Raw genomic sequence first — 23445 nt, forward strand, 5'->3', positions numbered from 1 at the left:
TTGATGTTTCCTTAACTTATTTAGTTAAGCACAGATGGTCTGTCCCTTGGGTTTTTTTCTTTATAATAGAAATACATTTGTTCTGAGTATTTTGAGATGTTCCCATAAATATCACTATTGATCTATCCCCTACTTAGTATCCCAGGATATTTGAATAGCTCAGCTTTCAAGTTAGTTGTCATGATAGTTGTCCTCGAAACTTTAAAATACAATACTTAGACTTATTCTTTTCCCTTTCAAACTGAATATAAAATTCAATTATGTTGTGATGAATGCTGCCTAGGGGTGCCTTTACTCTGAGGTCAATAATTAATTCTGACTCATTATATAATATCAAATCGAATTTAATCTGCACTCTGTTTGCTTCCAGAATGTGCTGCTCAAAGAAATTCTCAATATTCTGGATAAATCACCCATGATTATTGCTAGCCATTTATCATAAGCACATGATATTATTTGCTTGTATATTTTGTCCCACATTGTAGTTAATATTAGGGGTTAATGGTAATTTAGTATAGACCACACCCAATGGTGACATTCTGCACCTACCATTCCTCATCTCCACTGAAACTGATTGTACATCCTGACCTCATGAATAACTATTGCACTAGTTTTATCATTGATTAAAAGTACTAGTGCTCTAACTTTATCGCAGCTTCATTTCTTCTTCAATATCATACACTCCTCAACATACAGGATCCAATCTTTGTCATCCTGCAGACATGCCTCTGTCATGGTCTGCAGATCATATTTATTTATTTCAAGATGCACTATCAATTCATTTACTTTGTTATGAGTACAATGTACATTTAAACACAGACGCTTTACTTTTGTCTTTTTATTACCTTTGTGATGTGTAGTTTGTTTGTGTACTTTTTTTTAGTCTTAGTCCCTTCCCACAATTCTGTGACTTTTTCTGTCCATATTACTATGTTGCTCTCCTGCCCTGACCTTTCCTCTTCTTTTCCTACATCTACCCAAGATTACTCCCTCTTATTTAGTTTAACTTTGGAACTGTGGCTGTAGAGCCAAATGTAATGCATTGATACACAGCAAAAAAACAGAAAATACCTAGGGATCACTACTCTATACTTTACTGCTGTCTCAACTATTCATAGTTAGTCTCTGCTTCAGCCCCTTTAGCTAATTTTGTATTCATGCCACTGGCCTCCCTTTAAGTCCATGGGCATTAATTTTACCAACAAGACTATTCTGTGGTATTTGTGAAACAATTTTGAAATTTCAAGTTCATGACATCCAACCATACTCAATTTGGGTATCAACATGCTCAATCAAATTAATCAACATACCTTGCCCTTGACAAATCAATGCTTTCATTTATTCATCTTTCTTGTCCAAATAACAATTGTTTTTGTCTCAGAATATGGTTTCTAAAAGTTTCTCCACCATCAATGTTGGAGTAATAGACTTGTAATTGCCAGACATAATCCTCTTCGCTTTTCTAAACAGGAGTGCATAAGATTGACAATTCTTCAGCCTTCTGGCACCTCCTCCATATCAAAGCAATATTTAAAAGACTGTGTAACAATGTCCCTTAATAACTAGGAGGCATTCGGTGGGATGTCATATGTATTTTGAGAACTGACAATCTTTTAAGTGCTTTCATTATACTTAAGATATTCTATCTAGTATTGTCACTGCTTTCTCATTTACTGCGGCATTGACAACATCCTCTTCTCCAATGAAAACAGATGCACAGAACTCATTTAGTACTACAGCCATATCCTTGGTTTTCACAAGCTATTCTGCCTTTGGTCCCTGTTTGGCCAAATCCCTACTTGGACAAATCTTTCACTATTTATGTATTTATGAAAGACTCCTGGCTTCCCATTTCTGTTAGTTAACAATCTCTTATACTCTGGCTTTGGCTCATTTTTCCCTTTCTTCAGCACTTTTTTATTCTCAGCTTGATTCAATTTGTTAAGCTTGTACAAGAAATTTTTCGGATTCAGTATGTGGATGTGCCTCCTAGAAAAGGTGCAAAACTTGACCTACTCTTGGGAAATAAGTCAGGGCAAGTGATTGACGTGTCAGTGGGGGAGCACTGTGGGGCCAGCGACCATAATTCTATTAACTTTAAAATAGTGATGAAAAAAGATAGACCAGGTCTAAAAGCTGAAATTCTAAATTGGAGAAAGACCAATATTGACGGTATTAGGCAAGAACTTTCTAAAGCTGATTGGGGCAGATGTTCGCAGGTAAACGGACGGCTGGAAAATGGGAAGCCTTCAGAAATGAGATAACAACAGTCCATAGACAGTATGTTCCTGTTAGGGTGAAAGGAAAGGCTGGTAGGTATACAGAATGCTGGATGACTAAAAAAATTGAGAGTTTGGTAAAGAAAAAGAAGGAAGCATATGTCAGGTATAGACAGGATAGATCGAATGAATCCTTAGAAGAGTATAAAGGCAGGAGAAGTATACTTAAGAGGGAAATCAGGAGGGCAAAAAGGGGATATGAGATAACTTTGGCAAATAAGATTAAGGAGAATTCAAAGAGTTTTGAAAAATACATTAAGGACAAAAGGGTAACTACTGAGAGAACAGGGCCCCTCAAACATCAGCAAGGCAGCCTTCGTGTGGAGCCGCAGGAGATGGGGAAGATACTAAACAAGTATTTTGCATCAGTATTTACTGTGGAAAAGGACATGGAAGATATAGAATGTAGGGAAATAGATGGTGAAAAATAGATCTTGAAAAATATCCATACTATAGAGGAGGAAGTGTTGGATGTCTTGAGATGCATAAAAGTGGATAAATCCCCAGGACTTTATCAGATGTAGCTTCAAACTCTGTGGGAAGCTAAGGAAGTGATTGCTGGGCCTCTTGCTGAGATATTTGTATCATCGATAGTTACAGGTGAGGTGCTGGAAGACTGGAGGTTGGCTAATGTGGTGCCACTATTTAAGAAAGGTGCTAAGGACAAGCCAGAAAACTATAGACTGGTGAGCCTGACGTCGGTGGTGGGCATGTTGTTGGAGGGAATCCTGAGGGACAGGATGTACATGTATTTGGAAAGGCAGGGACTGATTAAGGACAGTCAACTAGACTTTGTCCATGGGAAATCATGTCTCAAGGACTTGATTGAGTTTTTTGAAGAAGTAACAAAGAGGATTGATGAGGGCAGAGCGGTAGACATGATCTATATGGACTTCAGTCAAGTGTTGGACAAGGTTCCCCATAGGAGACTGGTTAGCAAGGTTAGATCTCATGGAATACAGGGATATCTAGCCATTTGGATACAGAACTGGCTTTAAGGTAGAAGACAGAGGGTGATGGTGGAGGGTTGCTTTTCAGACTGAAGGCCTGTGACCAGTGGTGTGCTACAAGGATTGGTGCTGGCTCCACTACGTTTCGTCATTTATATAAACGATTTGGATATGAACATAGGAAGAATGGTTAGTAGGTTTACAGATAACACCAAAATTGGAGGTGTAGTGGACAACGAAGAAGGTTACCTCCCATTACAACTGGATCTTGATCAGATGGGCCAATGGGCTGAGGAGTGGCAGATGGAGTTTATTTTATTTAAATGGCATGGTGGCTCAGTGTTTGCACTGTTGCCTCACAGCGCCAGGGACCCTGGTTCGATTCCAGCCTTGGGCAACTGTCTGTGTAAAGTTTGCACATGCTCCCAGTGTCTGTGTAGTTTCAAAGATATGCAGGTCAGATGAATTGGCCATACTAAATTGCCCATAGTGTTTGGTGCATTAGTCAGAGGGAAATGGGTCTGGGTGGATTACTCTTCGGTGGGTCAGCATGGACCTGTTGGGCCAAATAGACTGTTTCCATACTGTAGGGAATCTAATCTAATCTAAATAATTATGAGCTGCTGCATTTTGGAAAAGCAAATCAGAGCAGGACTTACAAACTTAATGGTAAGGTCCTAGGGAGTGTTGCTGAACAAATAGACCTTGGAGTACAGGTTCATAGTTCCTTGAAAGTAGAGTCGCAGGTAGGTAGGATAGTGAAGAAGGCGTTTTGTATTCTTTCCTTCATTGGTCAGATATAGAGCATAGGAGTTGGGAGGCCATGTTGCAGCTGTACAGGACATGGGTTCGGCCACTTTTGGAATATTGCATACAAATCCAGTCTCCTTCCTATCAGAAGGATGTTGTGAAACATGAAAGGGTTCAGAAAAGATTGACAAGGATGCTGCCAGGGTTGGAAGGTTTGAGCTATAGAGAAAGGCTGCATAGGCTGGAGCTATTTTCCCTGCAGCGTTGGAGGCTGAGGGGTGATCTTAGAGAGGTCTATAAAATAATGAAGAACATGGACAGGCTAACAAGGTCTTTTCCCTGAGAGGAGGGGGGGGGGGGTAGAGAGTATGGGTTCAGGGTGAGGGGGAAAGATATAAAAGGGACGTAAGGGGCAACGTTTCCACGCAGAGGGTGGTCCATGTATGGAATGAGCTGCCAGAAGTAGTGGTGGATATTGGTACAATTACAGCATTTAAAAGCATCTGGATGGATACATGAATAGGAAGGGTTCAGAGGGACATGGGCCAAGTGGTTAGGTTAGGATACCTCGTCAGCATGGATGATTTGGACCGAAGGTGCTGTACATCTCTATGACTAGTATTTAATCCAAAAATGTTAACTAAAATATCAGAATCAAAAATTGTAAGAATCAGATGGTCATTATTACCTTCATTCTTATTCATCAATTCTCTTTCATTCTCATCATCAGAGCCCTCTATTTCTTTGATAAACATCTTTTTTCCCTTCTTCTGTGTTTTCCCAACAGGCTGAGAAGCTTTCAGCTTCTGTTCAACTTGCTCAAGCAAATTCTGAAAATGGACATTTGGTTACTCAGATTCAAGCTGCAATGTATTAATTTTAATCACTGATAATGGTAGCCTACAAGTGCTACAAATGATTTATTTTTAAATAAAAGATTAAACAAACTTGTTGTTCGATTTAGAAAAAAAAATCATTATACTGCTCATAAATCTACATTAACATGCACCATCATGACTTGTGGAAATAGGAAGGATAATTCAGGTTTGCAGAACTGTAATATGATATGGAATCCATTTCACTATTTTCTATGGAGAACTACCATCTGAACCATGGGTAACTTGCTTTTCCTTGACCTTTTGCTCCAAAGTTTAAACTAGCTAACACATGCCCAATTTAGTACAAAATCTTATACTGTTGTATTGCTTATACTTTGCAATACAGCTTGGGAAATTAAGTTGTTACCTTTGCTATCGAATTGTCTGGTTCAGCTTGTAACACCATCTTCAAATCAAATTTTGCTTCTTGATAGTTACCCAGTTGTTTATGAACAGTGGCACGACGTAGATGTGCTGTAACACAATGTAGGACAATGCAATAACCATATCAATAAACATTGTTAGAAACCCACAATAAATCCCTTTAGATTAATTTAACATGCTTATTTCAGTTCAAATAAATATATCTTGCCAGCTATTTCTAAACATTTACCTTAAGACACCTAAATTTACCAAAACTTATTTCTTCAAGGCCTTGTACATTTTCTATAGAAACAATGGAACAGCAGGGACGTTTTTGAATAATTGAAGATTATTGAAATTCAGAAGTAAAATATATATATGTTTGTGCGTATTCCTATTAATGTTCTTTTTCACATAAAGCTACCATAAATTGCCCTTCTAGCATAAATCCTTTTCTGCCCTTTACAGGAAACTTTATAAATTGTGATAAAATCATTTTTAATTTTTGGTAGTGTGTTTTCAGCACACATGGAGGGTGACCTGTAGTTGACTGGAGATTGTTAACAACATTTAAGGTTTAGACTGCGCGCAGATTTGGTCCATTTGAATCAGCCTAGGACCAGGTGCAGAGGCCTGATGGGATATATTAACACGCACATCAGTTCAAGGACCACTGATCAGCAGTTAGTGAAGTTAGTTGGGAGCAGCCAATGAGCCTCTGTGCAGCTGATGTGCTGCTGTGATTTATGATGCTGATGGCTGGGCTAGGGCTCATAGAAACCTTGGGAGCAACAGATAGCTCTGTGCAGCTAAGTTTGGGGTTTTAAGAAGCTGAGATGGCAGGAGCATTGCTGAGAAGTTAAGAGGGTGCAGCCTGGCCAACACAGTGGGGGTCAGAGTCTCACTAGACGGTCTGCTTGGCTAGAAAAGAAGACCATGGCAGCTGGACTTGGAATCGGATTTGAGAGGGGCCTTGAATAATCTGCTCTTTGAGGATTATAATTACAGAACTTAGGTACAGCATTGACTTTTGGCTGGGGATCAGAATGCCTTTCTGAGGAGAGAAACTTAAAATGCTCTGTAGCAAGTCAGCCTTTGTAGAATGTTTGCAAATCACTGTTTTCTGGGTGGGTTACTGAGAACATCTAGGGGACCTGACTTGGTTGCCATTAATTGTGAAGTTTGTGATGCCCTCCATCAGAGTTTTCCTGTTATTTTACGTTTAATTCTGGATGTTACTGACTCTAAGAACATATTGACTGTCTGCTTTCTTAACTAATTAATTGTGGAATATCTCCAGTTTATAAAAAGTCATTTGGAAGTACAGCACTAGTGCTGCTGAAAAAGATACATTTTATTGAAGCTGCTGTCTGACATTCTTCAGGGCAATTCACAAGATAGCTAATTAGTAATCACTGACACTTAACTGCTAGGCTTTTTAAATTTGAAATCGGATAAATTTAAATAAAGCATCATAGTGAATCATGATGAATTATTGTGTTCTCCAAGGCAATGTTCTATTAATCAGAATCCATTTGCCAATCAATCAGCATGCTCCTCTCAAGCTGTATAAATGTTATTTTCCCCTGGAACTGGTATTTTGCAATTTGTCCTGCTGAGTGCAAGACAGAAATCTTCAACAAATTGTTTAAAACCAGCAATTTCAAATTTCAAAAGTATCCAATAGGATTGGCAAAGTTAATTATTCAACTGATACTCCGTTTTGGTGGCAAAAGAATAGACTGTCATATTAACATGTTGAAGCAATACCACTGTCAGGAGGAGTATGAAGTTATCTAGGCAGAAAGAACACTTAAGAATGAAAGGAATAGTGAGAATGTGGCAGTAAGAGGACTAGACAATTGTCAAAATGAACCACCTAGATTCAGTCTGGGTGAATAAAACCGTCAGTGCAGCAGCCAGTTAATGGTGTTGGACCAATATACAATTGCTCACCTTTCAAGTTGCCATGGTCTAACTCCAACACTTTTTTAACATCATTAAGGGCATTCTGCCAGTTCTGAAGCTTAATTTCTGCTTGAGCTCTGTTGTTAAATGCAGCCACGTTTGGTATGACTGATATACTTCTGGGTTGAGGAGGGGGAGAGGAGGAAAGCAAATTAAAGTAACAGATGAGCATACACTTTCTAAACAAAGAAGAAACCTCTTCCTTTAGAATAACACAGTGGAGACATTAGATTGAGTCACAATATGTTAAAATAACAATGAAGTTAACGACACTCAAATGCTATAGCAATTTAAGGAAAGTACAGATGCTTGGTTAAACATAGAAATCAAAAACTGGTGATCAGGCTGCAACAGACTGCCACCAGAAAGTAAGAAAAAACATCTTCCTGCCAAGCTCACCATTGAAATGCACTGATTGACGTTTTTATCAAATAGATATAAACTAAACTCATCTCGTCCACTTCAAGCTAAGTGCCCTGCCTGAAGAAACTTATATTTGACAACATTTTAAAAGTTATTTTGGAGTAACTAATTGGATGGATAACTTCTCAGCAATGCAGCAGATGCCCTTTTAGAAGGTGTTTTGATAAGAAGTCTTGAGAAAACCTCTTCCAAACAATTAGCAATATATCACAAAGAACTGTAGAAATCTGGACAAGAAGTTGGCAGATGGACAAAATGAAGGATAATGCCTACATTCACTTGTATTCCTCATACATAAATTTGAGTTAGACCTGGGTGAAGAGGAAAATATTTAACATTTAATGATCATATAAAAGGAGTTTAGAAAGAAGATTAACTAAAAATACTTCAGGAAGTCTAAGGTAGATTATTAGAATGGACAAATAAGGTCCTGAAGTAATTTATACCATTACATTTAAGATATTAATTAATCTCTGTTTTCCCTTCATAATAGAAACGTAAACTGTAAAGTGAAGGCTCAAGGATGTGAAAAATGGAGCAATCTTAGTGACAAATTTTTCCTAGAATATACAAATGTCCATGATAAAGCTGTTAAACTGCCTTAGCATTTGGGGAAATGCAGTACTAATGTAAAGAGGTAATGATCAATTTTACATGGATGCAAGAAATAGGAACAGGAACAGGGCCCCGAAACTGCAACACCTTTCAACATAATCATGCCTGATTGGATCTTAGCCTGATAGTCAACTTCCTGCCTGCTTTCCACAACCCAGGACTATTTCTAGTTCAAAAGTCTTTCGATCACAGGCTTGAATATATTTAATGAATAATCAATAGCCTAAGAGAAGAAATTCCTCCTTATCTCCTCTTTAGTGGTTACCCCTAATCTGAAACTTTTGCCAGGTGTTTCAGAATCCCTCACCAGGCTTAAAGTCATCTCTCAGTACACAACTGCTAAGGCCTCTCTCAATCTTGTCTTAAGACGACCATCCTTCACTCCTGTCAACTATTCTTCATTATATATTTCCTTCCCAGAAATCGACGTAGTGAACCCTCTCTGAATTGCCTACAAAGCATAAAGGGAGTTGGTTTGGTTCAGTTGGCTAGATGACTGGTTTGTAGTGCAGAGTAACACCAACAATGGGTTCAATTTCCACATTAGTTGGGGTTGCTCACAGAATCAAGGGAAATAGGAAATTATGAGAAAGCGAACTGAGGTCAAACATTAGCCATTATAAAACTGAATGGCAGCATAGGTTCAAAGGGCTGCACAATACAATTTTTTCTTTATTTCTTACATTTTATAATTTCTTCTTTCATGACACTAATTCCATCTGACCCAATCCATTCACTGGCATTTAGAAACAGAGTGCTGTCAAATATTTTGAGCAGACGATTATATTGACAAATTCCCACAGGTAGCAAACTTGCAAGTAATAAATGGGGCTTGAGGGAGAGACTGATATATCATGAATAAACTTGAAGGAAAAAAAACCAAACAACTTTTATAATTTTAGAGTCACAATGATAGAGTCATACAGCACCAAAATAGACCCTTCAGTCCAGCCCCTCATGCCAACCAGATATCCCAAACAAAAATAGTGCCTGCAATTGGTCCATATCCCTCTAAACATTTCTTATTCAAATATCTATCCAAATGTCTTTTAAATATTATAACTGTATCTGCATATACCACTTTCTCTGGCAGTTCTTTCCATGTGTAAACAAGTTGCCCCTCAAGTCCCTTTTAAACCTTTCCCCTTTCACATTAAAATTAGCTGTGTAAGTCCTGCCCATTTCGACTTAGCAAAATGCAACACCTCATATTTATCTAAATTAAACTCCATCTGCCACTCCTCAGCTCAAGATCCCATAATAACCTTAGATAACATTCTTCACTGTCCACTATACATCTTGGTGTCATCTGCAAACTTACTGACCATGCTTCCTATATTCTCATCCAAATTGTTTATATAAATGACAAACAACAGTACTCTACCTCATTTAAGGCTATCTAACTTACTCAAGAGTTTTTACAGTCAGAATTAATGATGTGACAAGTTCATGTCAGTGATTTTCAACTAAATCATAACAGTGAAATGAACTTGAAATGTGTTGCTGGAAAAGCGCAGCAGGTCAGGCAGCATCCAGGGAACAGGAGAATCGACGTTTCGGGCATAAGCCCTTCTTCAGGAATGGGGAAAGTTTGTCCAGCAGGCTAAGATAAAAGGTAGGGAGGAGGGACTTGGGAGAGGGGCGTCGGAAATGTGATAGGTGGAAAGAGGTCAAGGTGAGGGTGATAGGTCAGACTGGGGTGGGGGCGGAGAGGTCGGGAAGAAGATCTCAGGTTAGGAAGGCGGTGCTGAATTTGATGGATTTGACTGAGACAGGGTGGGGGGAGGGGAAATGAGAAAACTGGTGAAATCCGAGTTCATCCCTTGTGGTTGGAGGGTTCCTAGCCAGAAGATGAGGCGTTCTTCCTCCAACCGTCGTTTTGTTGTGGTCTGACGATGGAGGAGTCCAAAGACCTGCATATCCTTGGTGGAGTGGGAGGGGGAATTGAAATGTTGAGCTACAGGGTGGTTGGGTTGGTTGGTCCGGGTGTCCCAGAGGTGTTCTCTGAAACGCTCCACAAGTAGCCGGCCTGTCTCCCCAATATAGAGGAGGCCACATCGGGTGCAGAGGATGCAATAGATGATATGTGTGGAGGTGCAGGTGAATCTGTGGCGGATATGGAAGTTTCCTTTGGGGCCTTGGAGGGAGGTGAGGGGGGAGGTGTGGGAGCAAGTCTTGCACCTCCTGCGGTTGCAGGGGAAGGTGCCGGGAGTGGAGGTTGGGTTGGTGGGGGAGGTGTGGATCTGACGAGGGAGTCACGGAGGGAGTGTTCTTTACGGAATGCTGATAGGGGAGGGGAGGGAAATATATCCTTGGTATTGGGGTCCGTTTGGAGGTAGCGGAAATGACGGCGGATGATGCGCTGTACATGGAGATTGGTGGGGTGGTAGGTGAGGACCAGTGGGGTTCTGTCCTGGTGGCGGTTGGAGGGGCGGGGTTCAAGGGCGGAGGAGCGGGAAGTGGAAGAGATGCGGTGGAGGGCATCGTCGACCACGTCGGGGGGGAAATTGCGGTCCTTGAAGAAGGAGGCCATCTGTGTTGTGCGTTTTTGGAACTGGTCCTCCTGGGAGCAGATGCGGCGGAGTCGAAGGAATTGGGAGAATGGGATGGCGTTTTTACAGGGGGCAGGATGGGAGGAGGTGTAGTCCAGGTAGCTGTGGGAGTCGGTCGGTTTGTAGTAGATGTCAGTGTTGATTCGGTCGCCTGAGATGGAAATAGAAAGGTCGAGGAAGGGGAGGGAGGAATCTAAGACTGTCCAGTGAATTTGAGGTCGGGGTGGAAGGTGTTGGTGAAGTGGATGAACTGTTCAACTTCCTCGTGGGAGCACGAGGCGGCGCCGATACAGTCATCGATGTAGCGGAGGAAAAGGTGGGGGGTGGGGCCAGTGTAGTTGCGGAAGATGGATTGTTCCACATATCCTACGAAGAGGCAGGCATAGCTGTGGCCCATGCGGGTGCCCATGGCTACTCCTTTCGTTTGGAGGAAGTGGGAGGATTGGAAGGAGAAGTTGTTCAGGGTGAGGACCAGTTCAGTCAGTTGAAGGAGGGTGTCTGTGGAAGGGTACTGGTCGGTACGGCGGGAAAGAAAGAAGCGGAGGGCTTTGAGTCCTTCGTGATGGGGGATGGAGGTGTACAGGGACTGGATGTCCATGGTGAAAATAAGGCGTTGGGGACCGGGGAAGCGAAAATCATGGAGCAGGTGGAGGGCATGGGTGGTGTCCCGAACGTAGGTGGGGAGTTCTTGGACTAAGGGGGACAGGACCGTGTCGAGGTATGCAGAGATGAGTTCGGTGGGGCAGGAGCAGGCGGAGACAATGGGTCGGCCGGGGCAGTCAGGTTTGTGGATTTTGGGCAGGAGGTAGAAGCGGGAGGTGCGGGGTTGTGGGACTATGAGGTTGGAGGCGGTGGATGGGAGATCACCCGAGGCCCCGCACCTCCCGCTTCTACCTCCTGCCCAAAATCCACAAACCTTACTGCCCCGGCCGACCCATTGTCTCCGCCTGCTCCTGCCCCACCGAACTCATCTCTGCATACCTCGACACGGTCCTGTCCCCCTTAGTCCAAGAACCCCCCACCTACGTTCGGGACACCACCCATGCCCTCCACCTGCTCCATGATTTTCGCTTCCCCGGTCCCCAACGCCTTATCTTCACCATGGACATCCAGTCCCTGTACACCTCCATCCCCCATCACGAAGGACTCAAAGCCCTCCGCTTCTTTCTTTCCCGCCGTACCGACCAGTACCCTTCCACTGACACCCTCCTTCAACTGACTGAACTGGTCCTCACCTTGAACAACTTCTCCTTCCAATCCTCCCACTTCCTCCAAACGAAAGGAGTAGCCATGGGCAACTGCATGGGCCACAGCTATGCCTGCCTCTTCGTAGGATATGTGGAACAATCCATCTTCCGCAACTACACTGGCCCCACCCCCCACCTTTTCCTCCGCTACATCGATGACTGTATCGGCGCCGCCTCGTGCTCCCACGAGGAAGTTGAACAGTTCATCCACTTCACCAACACCTTCCACCCCGACCTCAAATTCACCTGGACAGTCTCAGATTCCTCCCTCCCCTTCCTCGACCTTTCTACTTCCATCTCAGGCGACCGAATCAACACGGACATCTACTACAAACCGACCGACTCCCACAGCTACCTGGACTACACCTCCTCCCATCCTGCCCCCTGTAAAAACGCCATCCCATTCTCCCAATTCCTTCGACTCCGCCGCATCTGCTCCCAGGAGGACCAGTTCCAAAAACGCACAACACAGATGGCCTCCTTCTTCAAGGACCGCAATTTCCCCCCCGACGTGGTCGACGATGCCCTCCACCGCATCTCTTCCACTTCCCGCTCCTCCGCCCTTGAACCCCGCCCCTCCAACCGCCACCAGGACAGAACCCCACTGGTCCTCACCTACCACCCCACCAATCTCCATGTACAGCGCATCATCCGCCGTCATTTCCGCTACCTCCAAACGGACCCCACTACCAAGGATATATTTCCCTCCCCTCCCCTATCAGCATTCCGTAAAGACCACTCCCTCCGTGACTCCCTCGTCAGATCCACACCCCCCACCAACCCAACCTCCACTCCCGGCACCTTCCCCTGCAACCGCAGGAGGTGCAAGACTTGCGCCCACACCTCCCCCCTCACCTCCCTCCAAGGCCCCAAAGGAAACTTCCATATCCGCCACAGATTCACCTGCACCTCCACACATATCATCTATTGCATCCTCTGCACCCGATGTGGCCTCCTCTATATTGGGGAGACAGGCCGGCTACTTGTGGAGCGTTTCAGAGAACACCTCTGGGACACCCGGACCAACCAACCCAACCACCCTGTAGCTCAACATTTCAATTCCCCCTCCCACTCCACCAAGGATATGCAGGTCTTTGGACTCCTCCATCGTCAGACCACAACAAAACGACGGTTGGAGGAAGAACGCCTCATCTTCTGGCTAGGAACCCTCCAACCACAAGGGATGAACTCGGATTTCACCAGTTTTCTCATTTCCCCTCCCCCCACCCTGTCTCAGTCAAATCCATCAAATTCAGCACCGCCTTCCTAACCTGAGATCTTCTTCCCGACCTCTCCGCCCCCACCCCAGTCTGACCTATCACCCTCACCTTGACCTCTTTCCACCTATCACATTTCTGACGCCCCTCTCCCAAGTCCCTCCTCCCTACCTTTTATCTTAGCCTGCTGGACAAACTTTCCCCATTCCTGAAGAAGGGCTTATGCCCGAAACGTCGATTCTCCTGTTCCCTGGATGCTGCCTGACCTGCTGCGCTTTTCCAGCAACACATTTCCAGCTCTGATCTCCAGCATCTGCAGACCTCACTTTCTCCTCAGTGAAATGAACTTACCAAGTCAAATTATCAAGCAACATAAAAAGAAACAATAAGGTGTTCTTTATATTCATAAAAGTAAAGAAAAAGGAGCAAAATTTGGTTGGTTGATCCATAGAGTTCTCTCCACCATTCAATGTGATCATGGCCAATTGTCACTCAATACCATGCTTCCATGCTCTCCCTATACCCCTTTTAGGATTTTTAGAAGCCAAAGATATCTATTTCTTTCTCAAACCATGTTCACTGGTATTGCCTACACAGCATTCTGTGGTAGACAGTCCACAGGTTCACCTTTCCCAGTGAAGAAAAAGTTTGCTTCATCTCAGTTTGAAATGGTCCACAATAGATCCTCAAACCATGATTCATTGTTCTGAATGTGCTGGTCAGAGGAATCATTATCCTGCAGCAAATCTGTACAGGGTTCTGTCAGAATTTTACGTTTCGATGAGATCTCCTCTCATTTTTCTAAACTCCAGTATATTCAGACCCATGTGACCCAATCTCTCCTCTATCAGTTTGGTGAACTTTCACTACACTCCCTCTATGGCAAGTATATATTTTCTTAAGTAAGGCAATTAAAACTGTATAAATACATCAGGTGTGGTCTCACTAAGGTGCAGTACAGCTGCAGTAAGACTTCCTTCCTCCTGCACTCTCACCTTCTTGCAATGAAGGCAAAATACCATTTGCTTTCCTAACAGCCTGCTACACTTGCATGTTTGCTTTCAATGACTGGTGCTGAAGGACACCCTGATCTCTTTGTCTATTAAATCTACTCAATCTATCACCATTTAAATAATGGTCTGACATTGTTTTTCCTACTGAAGTGGACAATTTCACATTTATTCATGCTCTATTGCATCTGCTATGTATTTGCCCATTCACTTATTTGTCTAAATGGCCCTGAAGGCTCTTTACCCACTTACCACTCTCACTCACACCTAGTTTTACGCTGTCAGTAAACCTGAAAATATTAAATACACTTTACTCATCCAAATCATCAACTATATTGTGAATAGTTGGGGCTCAAGCACTGATTCCTGCAGTAACTCCTTTGTCACCATCTTCCTCTCTGAAAACAACCCATTCTACCATTTCCTGTCTGCTAAACAATCTCAATCCATGTCACTACTATTACCAACAATCCCATGATTTGGAGATGCTGGTGTTGGACTGGGGTGTACAAAGTTAAAAATCACACAACACCAGGTTGTAGTCCAACAGGTTTAATTGGAAGCACACTAGCTTTCGGAGTGACGCTCCTTCATCAGGTGATAGTGGAGGGCTCGATCGTAACACAGAATTTATAGCAAAAATTTGCAGTGTGATGTAACTGAAATTATACATTGAAAAATTGATTGTCTGTTAGGCCTTACATCTGTTAGAATACAGTGATAGTTTCACTTCTTTCATGTGTAAATCACAAAACCTTTTTTTAAAAGTTGCATTCTCAGGTTAGCTGTTAACAATGGTGATAGCTAGACAATAAGTTGAAGGTGTTAGCCCCCTGTGTTCTCTTTCTATGACCTGATGTTTAGATTGATTCTAATCTAAAAAGTGAGATAATAGAGTTTTACTTAAATTCATGCAGTTTTTGAGCTCAGAGTTCTACATGAATGTATGCAACTTTTAAAAAAAAGGTTTTGTGATTTACACATGAAAGAAGTGAAACTATCACTGTATTCTAACAGATGAAAGGCTTAACAGACAATCAATTTTTCAATGTATAATTTCAGTTACATCACAAAGCAAATTTTTGCTATAAATTCTGTGTTACGATCGAGCCCTCCACTATCACCTGATGAAGGAGCGTCGCTCCGAAAGCAAGTGTGCTTCCAACAATCCCACGTACTTTGATTTTCAAAAAAAAAAATCTTTCACAGGATATGGCCATTACTGGCTCGGCCAGCAAGAATTGCCCATCCTTAATTGCCCAGAGGGCAGTTAAGAGTCAATCACATTTCTCTGGATCTGGCCAGACCAGGTGAGGACAGCAAATTTTCTAAAAGTCAATGGTGAACCAGATAGGTTTACACAACAATTAACAGTTGCAATTGGCATAGTTGCTGTTAGGCCAGCTCTTTATTCCATTTCTTAAAATTCAAATTGCACCATCTGCCATTGTGGGATAGAAACTCATGTCCTCAGAGGATTAACCTGGTGTGCCAGTGCAGTGACACTACCACTATGTCACTGCCTCTCCATAATGTTTGTTCATTACTGTGCACACTAACCTCTTATTTGGGACTTCATCAAAAGTTTTCTGGAAAATCAAATACACGACATTCACAGATTCCATCATTTATTCTCCTAAGTGCATCTTAGAAAACTCCAGTAGGATTGTCAAACACAATTTCCCATCAATAAGTCTATGCTGATTTTGTATAATATATTTGGTATTTTTAAGTGTCCTGTTTTTAAGTAATCAGATTCTTTGCAATAGACTCCTGCATCTTCCAAGCTACTTATGTTAGGCTAACTGGACTCTAATCCTAGTTTTCTCCATCTTTTTTGAAATAGTGGTGTTATATTTTCACCCTCCAATCTGCTGAAACTAGTGCATAATTTACATAATTTTGGAAGATGACAATCAAACGCATCCACTATTTCCAAAGCCACCGTTTTTAGTGCCTGGAATCTAGAATATCAGGTTCTGAGGATTTATCAGCTTTCAGACCCATTAATTTCTTAAGCACTTTTTTACGAATACAGAGGAACCTCGATTATCCGGTGTTTCACTAACTGAATTTCGAATTATTGCAAGGTCCCAGTGCTTGGCTAACTACATTATCCAGCATTCAATTAACTGAATGAAATACTTCCCGCCCATGTCCTTCGGATAATCAAGGTTCCTCTGTACTAATTTCCTTCAATTACTTCCTCCCAAAAGATTCTCGATTCCCTGATACTTCCAGAAATTTTGTGTCTCTTCTTCTGGTAGCTGTTCAATTGATCTCCCATTTTCTTGTTCTATATGATCAATTCTTCAGTTTCCGATTGGTTGAAATTTAAATTCTCCCAGTCGGCAGGCTTGCTATTTTTTTGGGCAACTTTATATGACTTCTTTTTGTATTTTAATATTATTCACTTTATTTTGTTAAACATAGTTGGGTCACTTTTTCTGTTGCATTGTTTCACACAAAACAAATGTATGTATTAGTTCCTTAAAATATTAGCTATTGCCTATCCACTGTCATGCCTTTTAATAAGTTTTCAAGTCAACCTATTCCTCTATATCTTCAGTTTCCTTTGTTTAGATTTAGTGTGATAGTTTTGGATGGGACTACTTCATTTTCTATCCCCAAGAATAATTCTATCATTTTATCATCAGTTTTCACTAAAGGATATCTCACAACATTGTTGATAATTAACCTCTTCCCAAAACCAAATCTAGGATAGACTGTCCTCAAATTGGCTCCACAAAATATCTGTCTAAAAATGTATCATTTACATACTCCTGGATATCATCTGCCACCGTGTAATTGCAAATTTGATTTGACCAGTTGCTATGCAGATTAAGATCACCCATAATTCCCGCAACACTCTTGTTACATGCACCTCTAATCTTCTATTTAATGCTATCACCAAGGCGGAGTTAGACTGATTTTTGATCCCTAAAGAAGTCATGGGTTATAGAAGATGGGGAAGAATGTGGACTTGAGGCCATGATTTTATTGATTGACAGACTGGATGGGTCAAAAGGGCTCTTCTTGCTCCTATTTCTTATCTGCTGATTTTCATCGAAAGATTTCATCAAGGGACTCTCTGGAAGGGCAAGGAAAACTGCATTTGTTGCACATGTTTGATGCCAGAACTCAGTAGTTAGCATTGCTGCCTCACAGTGCCAGGGACCCAGGTTTGATTCCTGCCTTGGGCCACTGTCTATGTGGAGTTTGCACATTCTCCCCGTGTCTGCTTGGGTTTCCTCCAGGTGCTCTGGTTTCCTCCCACAGTCCAAAGACATACAGATTAGGTGAATTGGCCATGCTAAATTGCCCATAGTATTTAGGTCCATTAGTCAAGGGTAAATGTAGGAGAATGGGTCTGAGTGGGTTACTCTTCGGTGGGTCAGTAGGAGCTTGGGCCAAATGGCCTGTTTCTACACTGTAGGGAATCTAATCTAAACTGGCTGCAGGTCATACAGAATAATAGCACAGCTCTGCCATTAGTAACTTACAACAGCAAAAGTGGGTTATACAGCCAATCTGTAGCCTAGAAAACATTTCATGGCTGTTTACAAATTCTTACTGTTCACAAAATATGATGTTGTGCGCTCATAGAACAATAGTCATTGCTTTTCAAAGTAACTCTTGCATGTGAAATGGTTGGAGACTATTCTGAGAGATGTAACAATGTACCATACGAATGAAAATCATTCTTCAAATTACATCAAAAATTAAGCACCTGGTGTAGTAAAGCAAAGCCTCCTTGTAGTCACCAGCTCGGAAAGCTTCATTTCCCTTGTCCCTCTCTCGATCAGATAAAACCATTTTTTCTTGATCAGTCATGCCTGACATAAAGACATTACAATCAAATCTGTTTCAGCACGAAGTTCTCTCAGACGAAACCATCGTTAAATGAATGGCAATTCTAATACATTAATAAGGTTACTATTAAATCCTGCTGTTAATTGTTCTAAGGTTTTTGAGCAATGCTTTTATGACAGGTACAAATGGCAAGTTCCTGTGACAGTATTCACCTACACAATGTAATGTATTTCCTCCCTCTAGGTTGTTCAAGGTTACCTACCCCTTCCACTTTGCAGCTGCAAACCCTAATGTAAAGTTTCATTTTCATACTCCCAGCTCCAGATTCTGTATTGTCTCTCCTTATCTCTTTGAAGATGAGGGGTAAGGATAAACAATACAAGATATATAACACAAAAGTACATGATTTGTTATAGCTGAACTTTAATTACCTGTTGCGTCAATTTCCTTTCCTAAGCCAGAAATGCCATCATTGACAATTGTTTTGGAACTGCTTTTTAGTTTTCCATCATCAATTTTGGAACACTCTTTCTCCACGTCAAACCTGGGATCAATATTCACAATATTATAACTTATAATTTAAATTAAACTTTGGCATTATCACATTAATTATTTTAAAAACAGATCAGTACATGAATCATTTAAGATACTATTCAAGAACTGTTGCTCCTGATACTATTCTGACCGATTGTTATTTTGCCTAATTTCAAAATGCACAATATTGTGTTACTCAACTTATTCACCATATTACAAATGCAATGTTTCATAAGATTGTTACGTTTTAGGACTCTCTTTCATTTAGAGTAAAATGGAGGAAAGAAAGGGGTCATGTGACCAATTCCAGATTCAGCTGTTCGCAAGCTTGGGCAACTTGATTGTGAAATGATTAAAGGTGGGCTCAGATCGATTTCTGGGAATAAGTTACAAGGTGTTCATGTCTGCAACAATTACCAAAGTATCTGTGCTGATGATGTTTGGACTATTATACCAGGATAATTGCAGAAATTGAGTCATGTAAAAATGCTAGGGATCTGATACTGGCAATTCCTGTGCCTATTCACAGTGAAGGGCATGAGTAGCAAGCTTGTTCCCTGCACTCATGACTTGGTTTGCTTCAACGTCGGAGTAAGCATCCTCTAGTTCTCGAGAATTTTCATGAATTCAGACCAGGTCCTCAAGGACCTGCTTCACAACTCCTCAGAGGTGGTCTGAATTCAAATCTTTTGAAAAGCAACTTCAAAAGGTTTTACCCATGTCCTTTTCATTTTAGTGCATCGTCAATGTATGCCCTCACTGATTCCCTCATATTCTTATGTCAATTCATGTACTCATGACTAAACATAAAAAAAACTGGCGATGCTGGAAATCAGAAACAGAAATTGCTAGAAAAAAACTGCATCTCTGGCAGCACCTGTGAACAGAAATCAGGGTAAATGTTTCAGGTCCAGTGACCCTACTTCAGAAATTCAATATTTAGTTATCAGGATTTACAGATAGACAATATTTCTGTTTGCTCACATTATGAATGCACTTTGTATGGTCAACAAGTGTTGCCGAATAAAGAGACTTAAGGTGTATAGTTCCTTAAAAATGGGGTTGCAGGTTGTCAATTCTGGTCTCCTTCCTATTGGAAAGATATTGTGAAACTTGAAAGGGTTCAGAAAAGATTTACAAAGATGTTGCCAGAGTTGGAGGATTTGAGCTATAGGGAGAGGCTGAACAGGCTGGGGCTGTTTTCCTTGGAGCATCGGAGGCTGAGGGGTGACCTTATAGAAGTTTACAAAATCATGAGGGGCATGGATAGGAAAAATAGACAAAGTATTTTCCCTCGGGTCGGCGAGTCCAGAACTAGAGGGCATAGAGTGAGAGGGGAAAGATATAAAGATTCCTAAGGAGCAACTTTTTCATACAGAGGGTGGTACGTGTATGGAATGAATTGCCAGAGGAAGTGGTGGAGGCTGGTACAATTGCAACATTTAAAAGGCATTTGGATGGGTATATGAATAGGAAGAGTTTGGAGGGATATGGGCCGCGTGCCGGCAGGTGGGACTAGATTGGGTTGGGATATCTGGTCGGCATGGACGAGTTGGACGGAAGGGTCTGTTTCCGTGCTGTAATCTTTATGATTCTAGCTTCCCACAGAGTTCGAGGGTACACCTGATCAGGTGCTGGGGATTTATCCATCTCTATGCATTTCAAGACATCCAGCACTTCCTCCTCTGTAATATGGATGTTTTTCAAGATGGCACTATTTATTTCCCCACGTTCTATATCTCCCGTATCCTTTTCCGCAGTAAATATTGATGCAAAATACTCGTTTAGTATCTCCCCCATTTTCTGTGGCTCCACACAAAGGCCGCTTTGCTGATCTTTGAGGGGCCCTGTTCTCTCACTAGTTACCCTTTTCTCCTTAATGTATTTGTAAAAACCCTTTGGATTCTCCTTAATCCTATTTGCCAAAGCTATCTCATATCCCCTTTTTTGCCCTCCTGATTTCCCTCTTAAGTATCGTCATACTGCTTTTATTCTCTTCTAAGGATTCACTCGATCTATCCTTACATATGCTTCCTTCTTTTTCTTAAACAAATCCTCAATTTCTTTACTCATTCAGCATTCCCTATACCTACCAGCCTTTCCTTTCACCTTCACAGGAATACACTTTCTCTGGATTCTCATTATCTCATTTCTGAAGGCTTCCCATTTTCCAGCCATCCCTTTACCTGTGAACATCTGCCCCCAATCAGCTTTTGAAAGTTCTTGTCGAATATCGTCAAAATTGGCCTTTCTCCAATTTAGAACTTCAACTTTTAGATCTGGTCTATCCTTTTCCAAAAGATATTGGAAATCATAAGATGTCCTAAATTATTCTTCCTTTCTGCTGCATTCCTAGTCTGCCTCAAGTTTAAACCCACCTGCACACATGCTATCCTGCTGCTTATCTTTCCATTTAACTCCATACTCTCTGTCGCTTTCCCCTCCTCCCGACTCAGACGTTTACAGTCCGACTGACCACCTTATTTATCTTTTTCGCTACAACACTGGTTCCATATTAGTTCAGGTGGAGATTGTCCCAACGGTACAGATGCCCCCCACCCTGGTTCTAAAACTGATGCCAATGCCCCATGAAATGGAATCCCTCTTTCCCAGACCAATCTCTTAGACACATGTTTACTTCCTTAACTTTCTTATCCTATGGCAATTGGCACATGGCTTGGGCAGTAATCTGGAGTTTATGATCCTTGAGGACCTGTACTTCAATTTCCTTCCTCGTGCTTGATACTCCCCAGTCTGGTTCTCCACCCTAGCTTTGCCTATGTTGTTAGTCCCAATGTGGACCACAATAACTGAATCCTCCCACACCCGCTCCAGTATCATTTCAAGCCGGTCAGAGATTTCCGGCATCCTGGCACCGAGTAGGCAACACACCATGCAGGATTTCTGATCTGGCTTGCATACAATACTATCTATCCTCCTGATCATAAAATCCTCTTTAACAACTACTTGTCTTTTTGCTCTCCGCTTTTGAAAGGCCATCTCCACCATGGTGCAATGATCAGCTGGATCATCCTGTCCACAGTCCTTTCCCTCATCCATACAGGGAACAAGAATCTCATACCTGTTGGACAAGATCAAGGGCTGAGGCTCCTGCACTCCTCAACTCAGAATCCCTCTCCCTGCCTCACTTATAGTCACGCCCTGTTGTCCCTGAAAATTTACTGAATTTGAATTACTTAATCTACCGGGTGTGACTGCCTCCTGAATCAAAGTGTCCAGGTAACTCTCCCCCTCCCGGATATGCCACAGAGTTTGAAGCTCAGATTCCAGATCATCAATTCTGACCCAGAGTTCTTCCAGCAACCAAGACTTGCTGCAGATGTGGTCACTGCTGTTCACAATGGGATCAGCCAGCTCCCACATCATACAGCTACAACACATCATCTGTTCCAGCCATAACTACTTATTTAATTAACTTTTACAATTTATGTAATAAATAATTTATTGTACTTCTCTGCTACTGTCTTATTCAATTCAATTAACCCATTAAACTTTTAGTCAATCACATGATACATAAACATAAATTGAAAAGCCTTACATTAACAACACACCTCATTCAATAGCAATCACTTGCCTTCCCAACAGCCTTCTTGCTCCGACCTCATTTCTGTAGAGTTCATGCCAATCTCTGCTGTAAAAAAAGACTGCTGGCTTCAAGGTAAGTGCTTAAATAGCAATCACTTGCCTTCCAAACAGCCTCCCTGCTCCGACCTCACTTCCGCCCAGCTCCCACTGCTCTCTGCTGTAATAAAGTACCCTGATGATGGACCCTGGGTGAACGGTCACGCAAGGACCATAAGTTGGCTTTATGATGGCATGTGCTAGAAAGAATCATTGGTAGAGGGAATGAACAGGCATTTTGGCATGGAGGATTAAAGGGGCATAGATGGGTGAGTGCTAAGGCCTAAGGAGCCTAAAAGCTTTTAATACAACTGAAACAAAGGCAAGTCTACTAACAAGGCTGCGTCAGTTGACACCTAACGCCTCATTTTCACCATGGATATCCAATCCCTATATACATCTATCTCCCTCCTCTCCGATCTATCACTATCACCCCACAATCATCTACCTATCACATTCCCAGTTAACGCCACCACCACCACCACCCCCCCACCCCCATCCCCCAACCCACATCCCCACGTTTATCTCTCAGCCCCCAAGCCTCATTCCTGATGAAGGGCTTATGCTCGGAACGTTGATTCTCCTGCTCTTTGGATTCTGCCTAACCTGCTGTACTGTTTGACTCTGATCTCCAGTGCTCACTTTTTCTCAGCTGACCCCACGTGGCTATGTTCAATATGCTTCCAGAATTTCTGGACCCAGCTCAGGATCCCAGGAAAGGTTCATGAATTTTAGATTTTTAAACAGTTATACTTTGTATTGTGTATTTAGTTTCAAGATAGAATGAAGTTGGGGGGACAAAGAGTATCTAATTATCATTTTGACCCTACGTGATTCACACTGCCATGTTAATTTGCTTCGGAGAGGGAGGATTGTGATGGTCGGTAGGAAGCCATTGTAGGACTCACTGGACCTCTTGGCTGAGACAGACAGCCAAGAGATAAAGGCAAGTTTCCATGGCTCACAATAGAAGGTTGCAGGTGTGAGCTTGAGCTTGGATTGACAAGACTGACTTAATCAAGATTCAAATGGAAATTGGAAAGCTTGCTTAGCTGTGGGTAGAGGATGAATCTTCAAATCGTTCCTCACCACAAAAGTCAGTTTGAGGAATAGCTGGAAAAGGAAACAAGTTCTCAGGAGCTAAGCTTTACTTTGAACTGGCTCTGTAAACTATAATCACGAAGGGAGATTTAGTTTATGTGGC

The 23445-nt window shown here is 42.0% G+C and overlaps 1 protein-coding gene across 2 annotated transcripts in view; it reads right to left on the minus strand.

Moving 5' to 3' along the window:
- The window catches only part of LOC122549145 (sperm-associated antigen 1-like), a 138743-nt gene that overhangs the window by 97934 nt on the left and 17364 nt on the right, over positions 1-23445 (minus strand). For both annotated transcript variants that reach the window (XM_043688483.2, XM_043688486.2), the window contains exons 6-10: positions 18497-18609; positions 17983-18088; positions 7177-7307; positions 5225-5331; positions 4668-4809 (exon numbers count right to left, since the gene is read on the minus strand). In XM_043688483.2, coding sequence (XP_043544418.2) covers positions 4668-4809; positions 5225-5331; positions 7177-7307; positions 17983-18088; positions 18497-18609 — 599 coding nt within the window. The remainder of the gene's footprint in view (positions 1-4667; positions 4810-5224; positions 5332-7176; positions 7308-17982; positions 18089-18496; positions 18610-23445) is intronic.

Source organism: Chiloscyllium plagiosum, unplaced genomic scaffold, assembly GCF_037043375.1.
Source record: "Chiloscyllium plagiosum isolate Xiang-an unplaced genomic scaffold, Cpla_swu_hap1 HiC_scaffold_4, whole genome shotgun sequence".
In the NCBI taxonomy this organism is placed as follows: Eukaryota; Metazoa; Chordata; class Chondrichthyes; order Orectolobiformes; family Hemiscylliidae; genus Chiloscyllium; species Chiloscyllium plagiosum.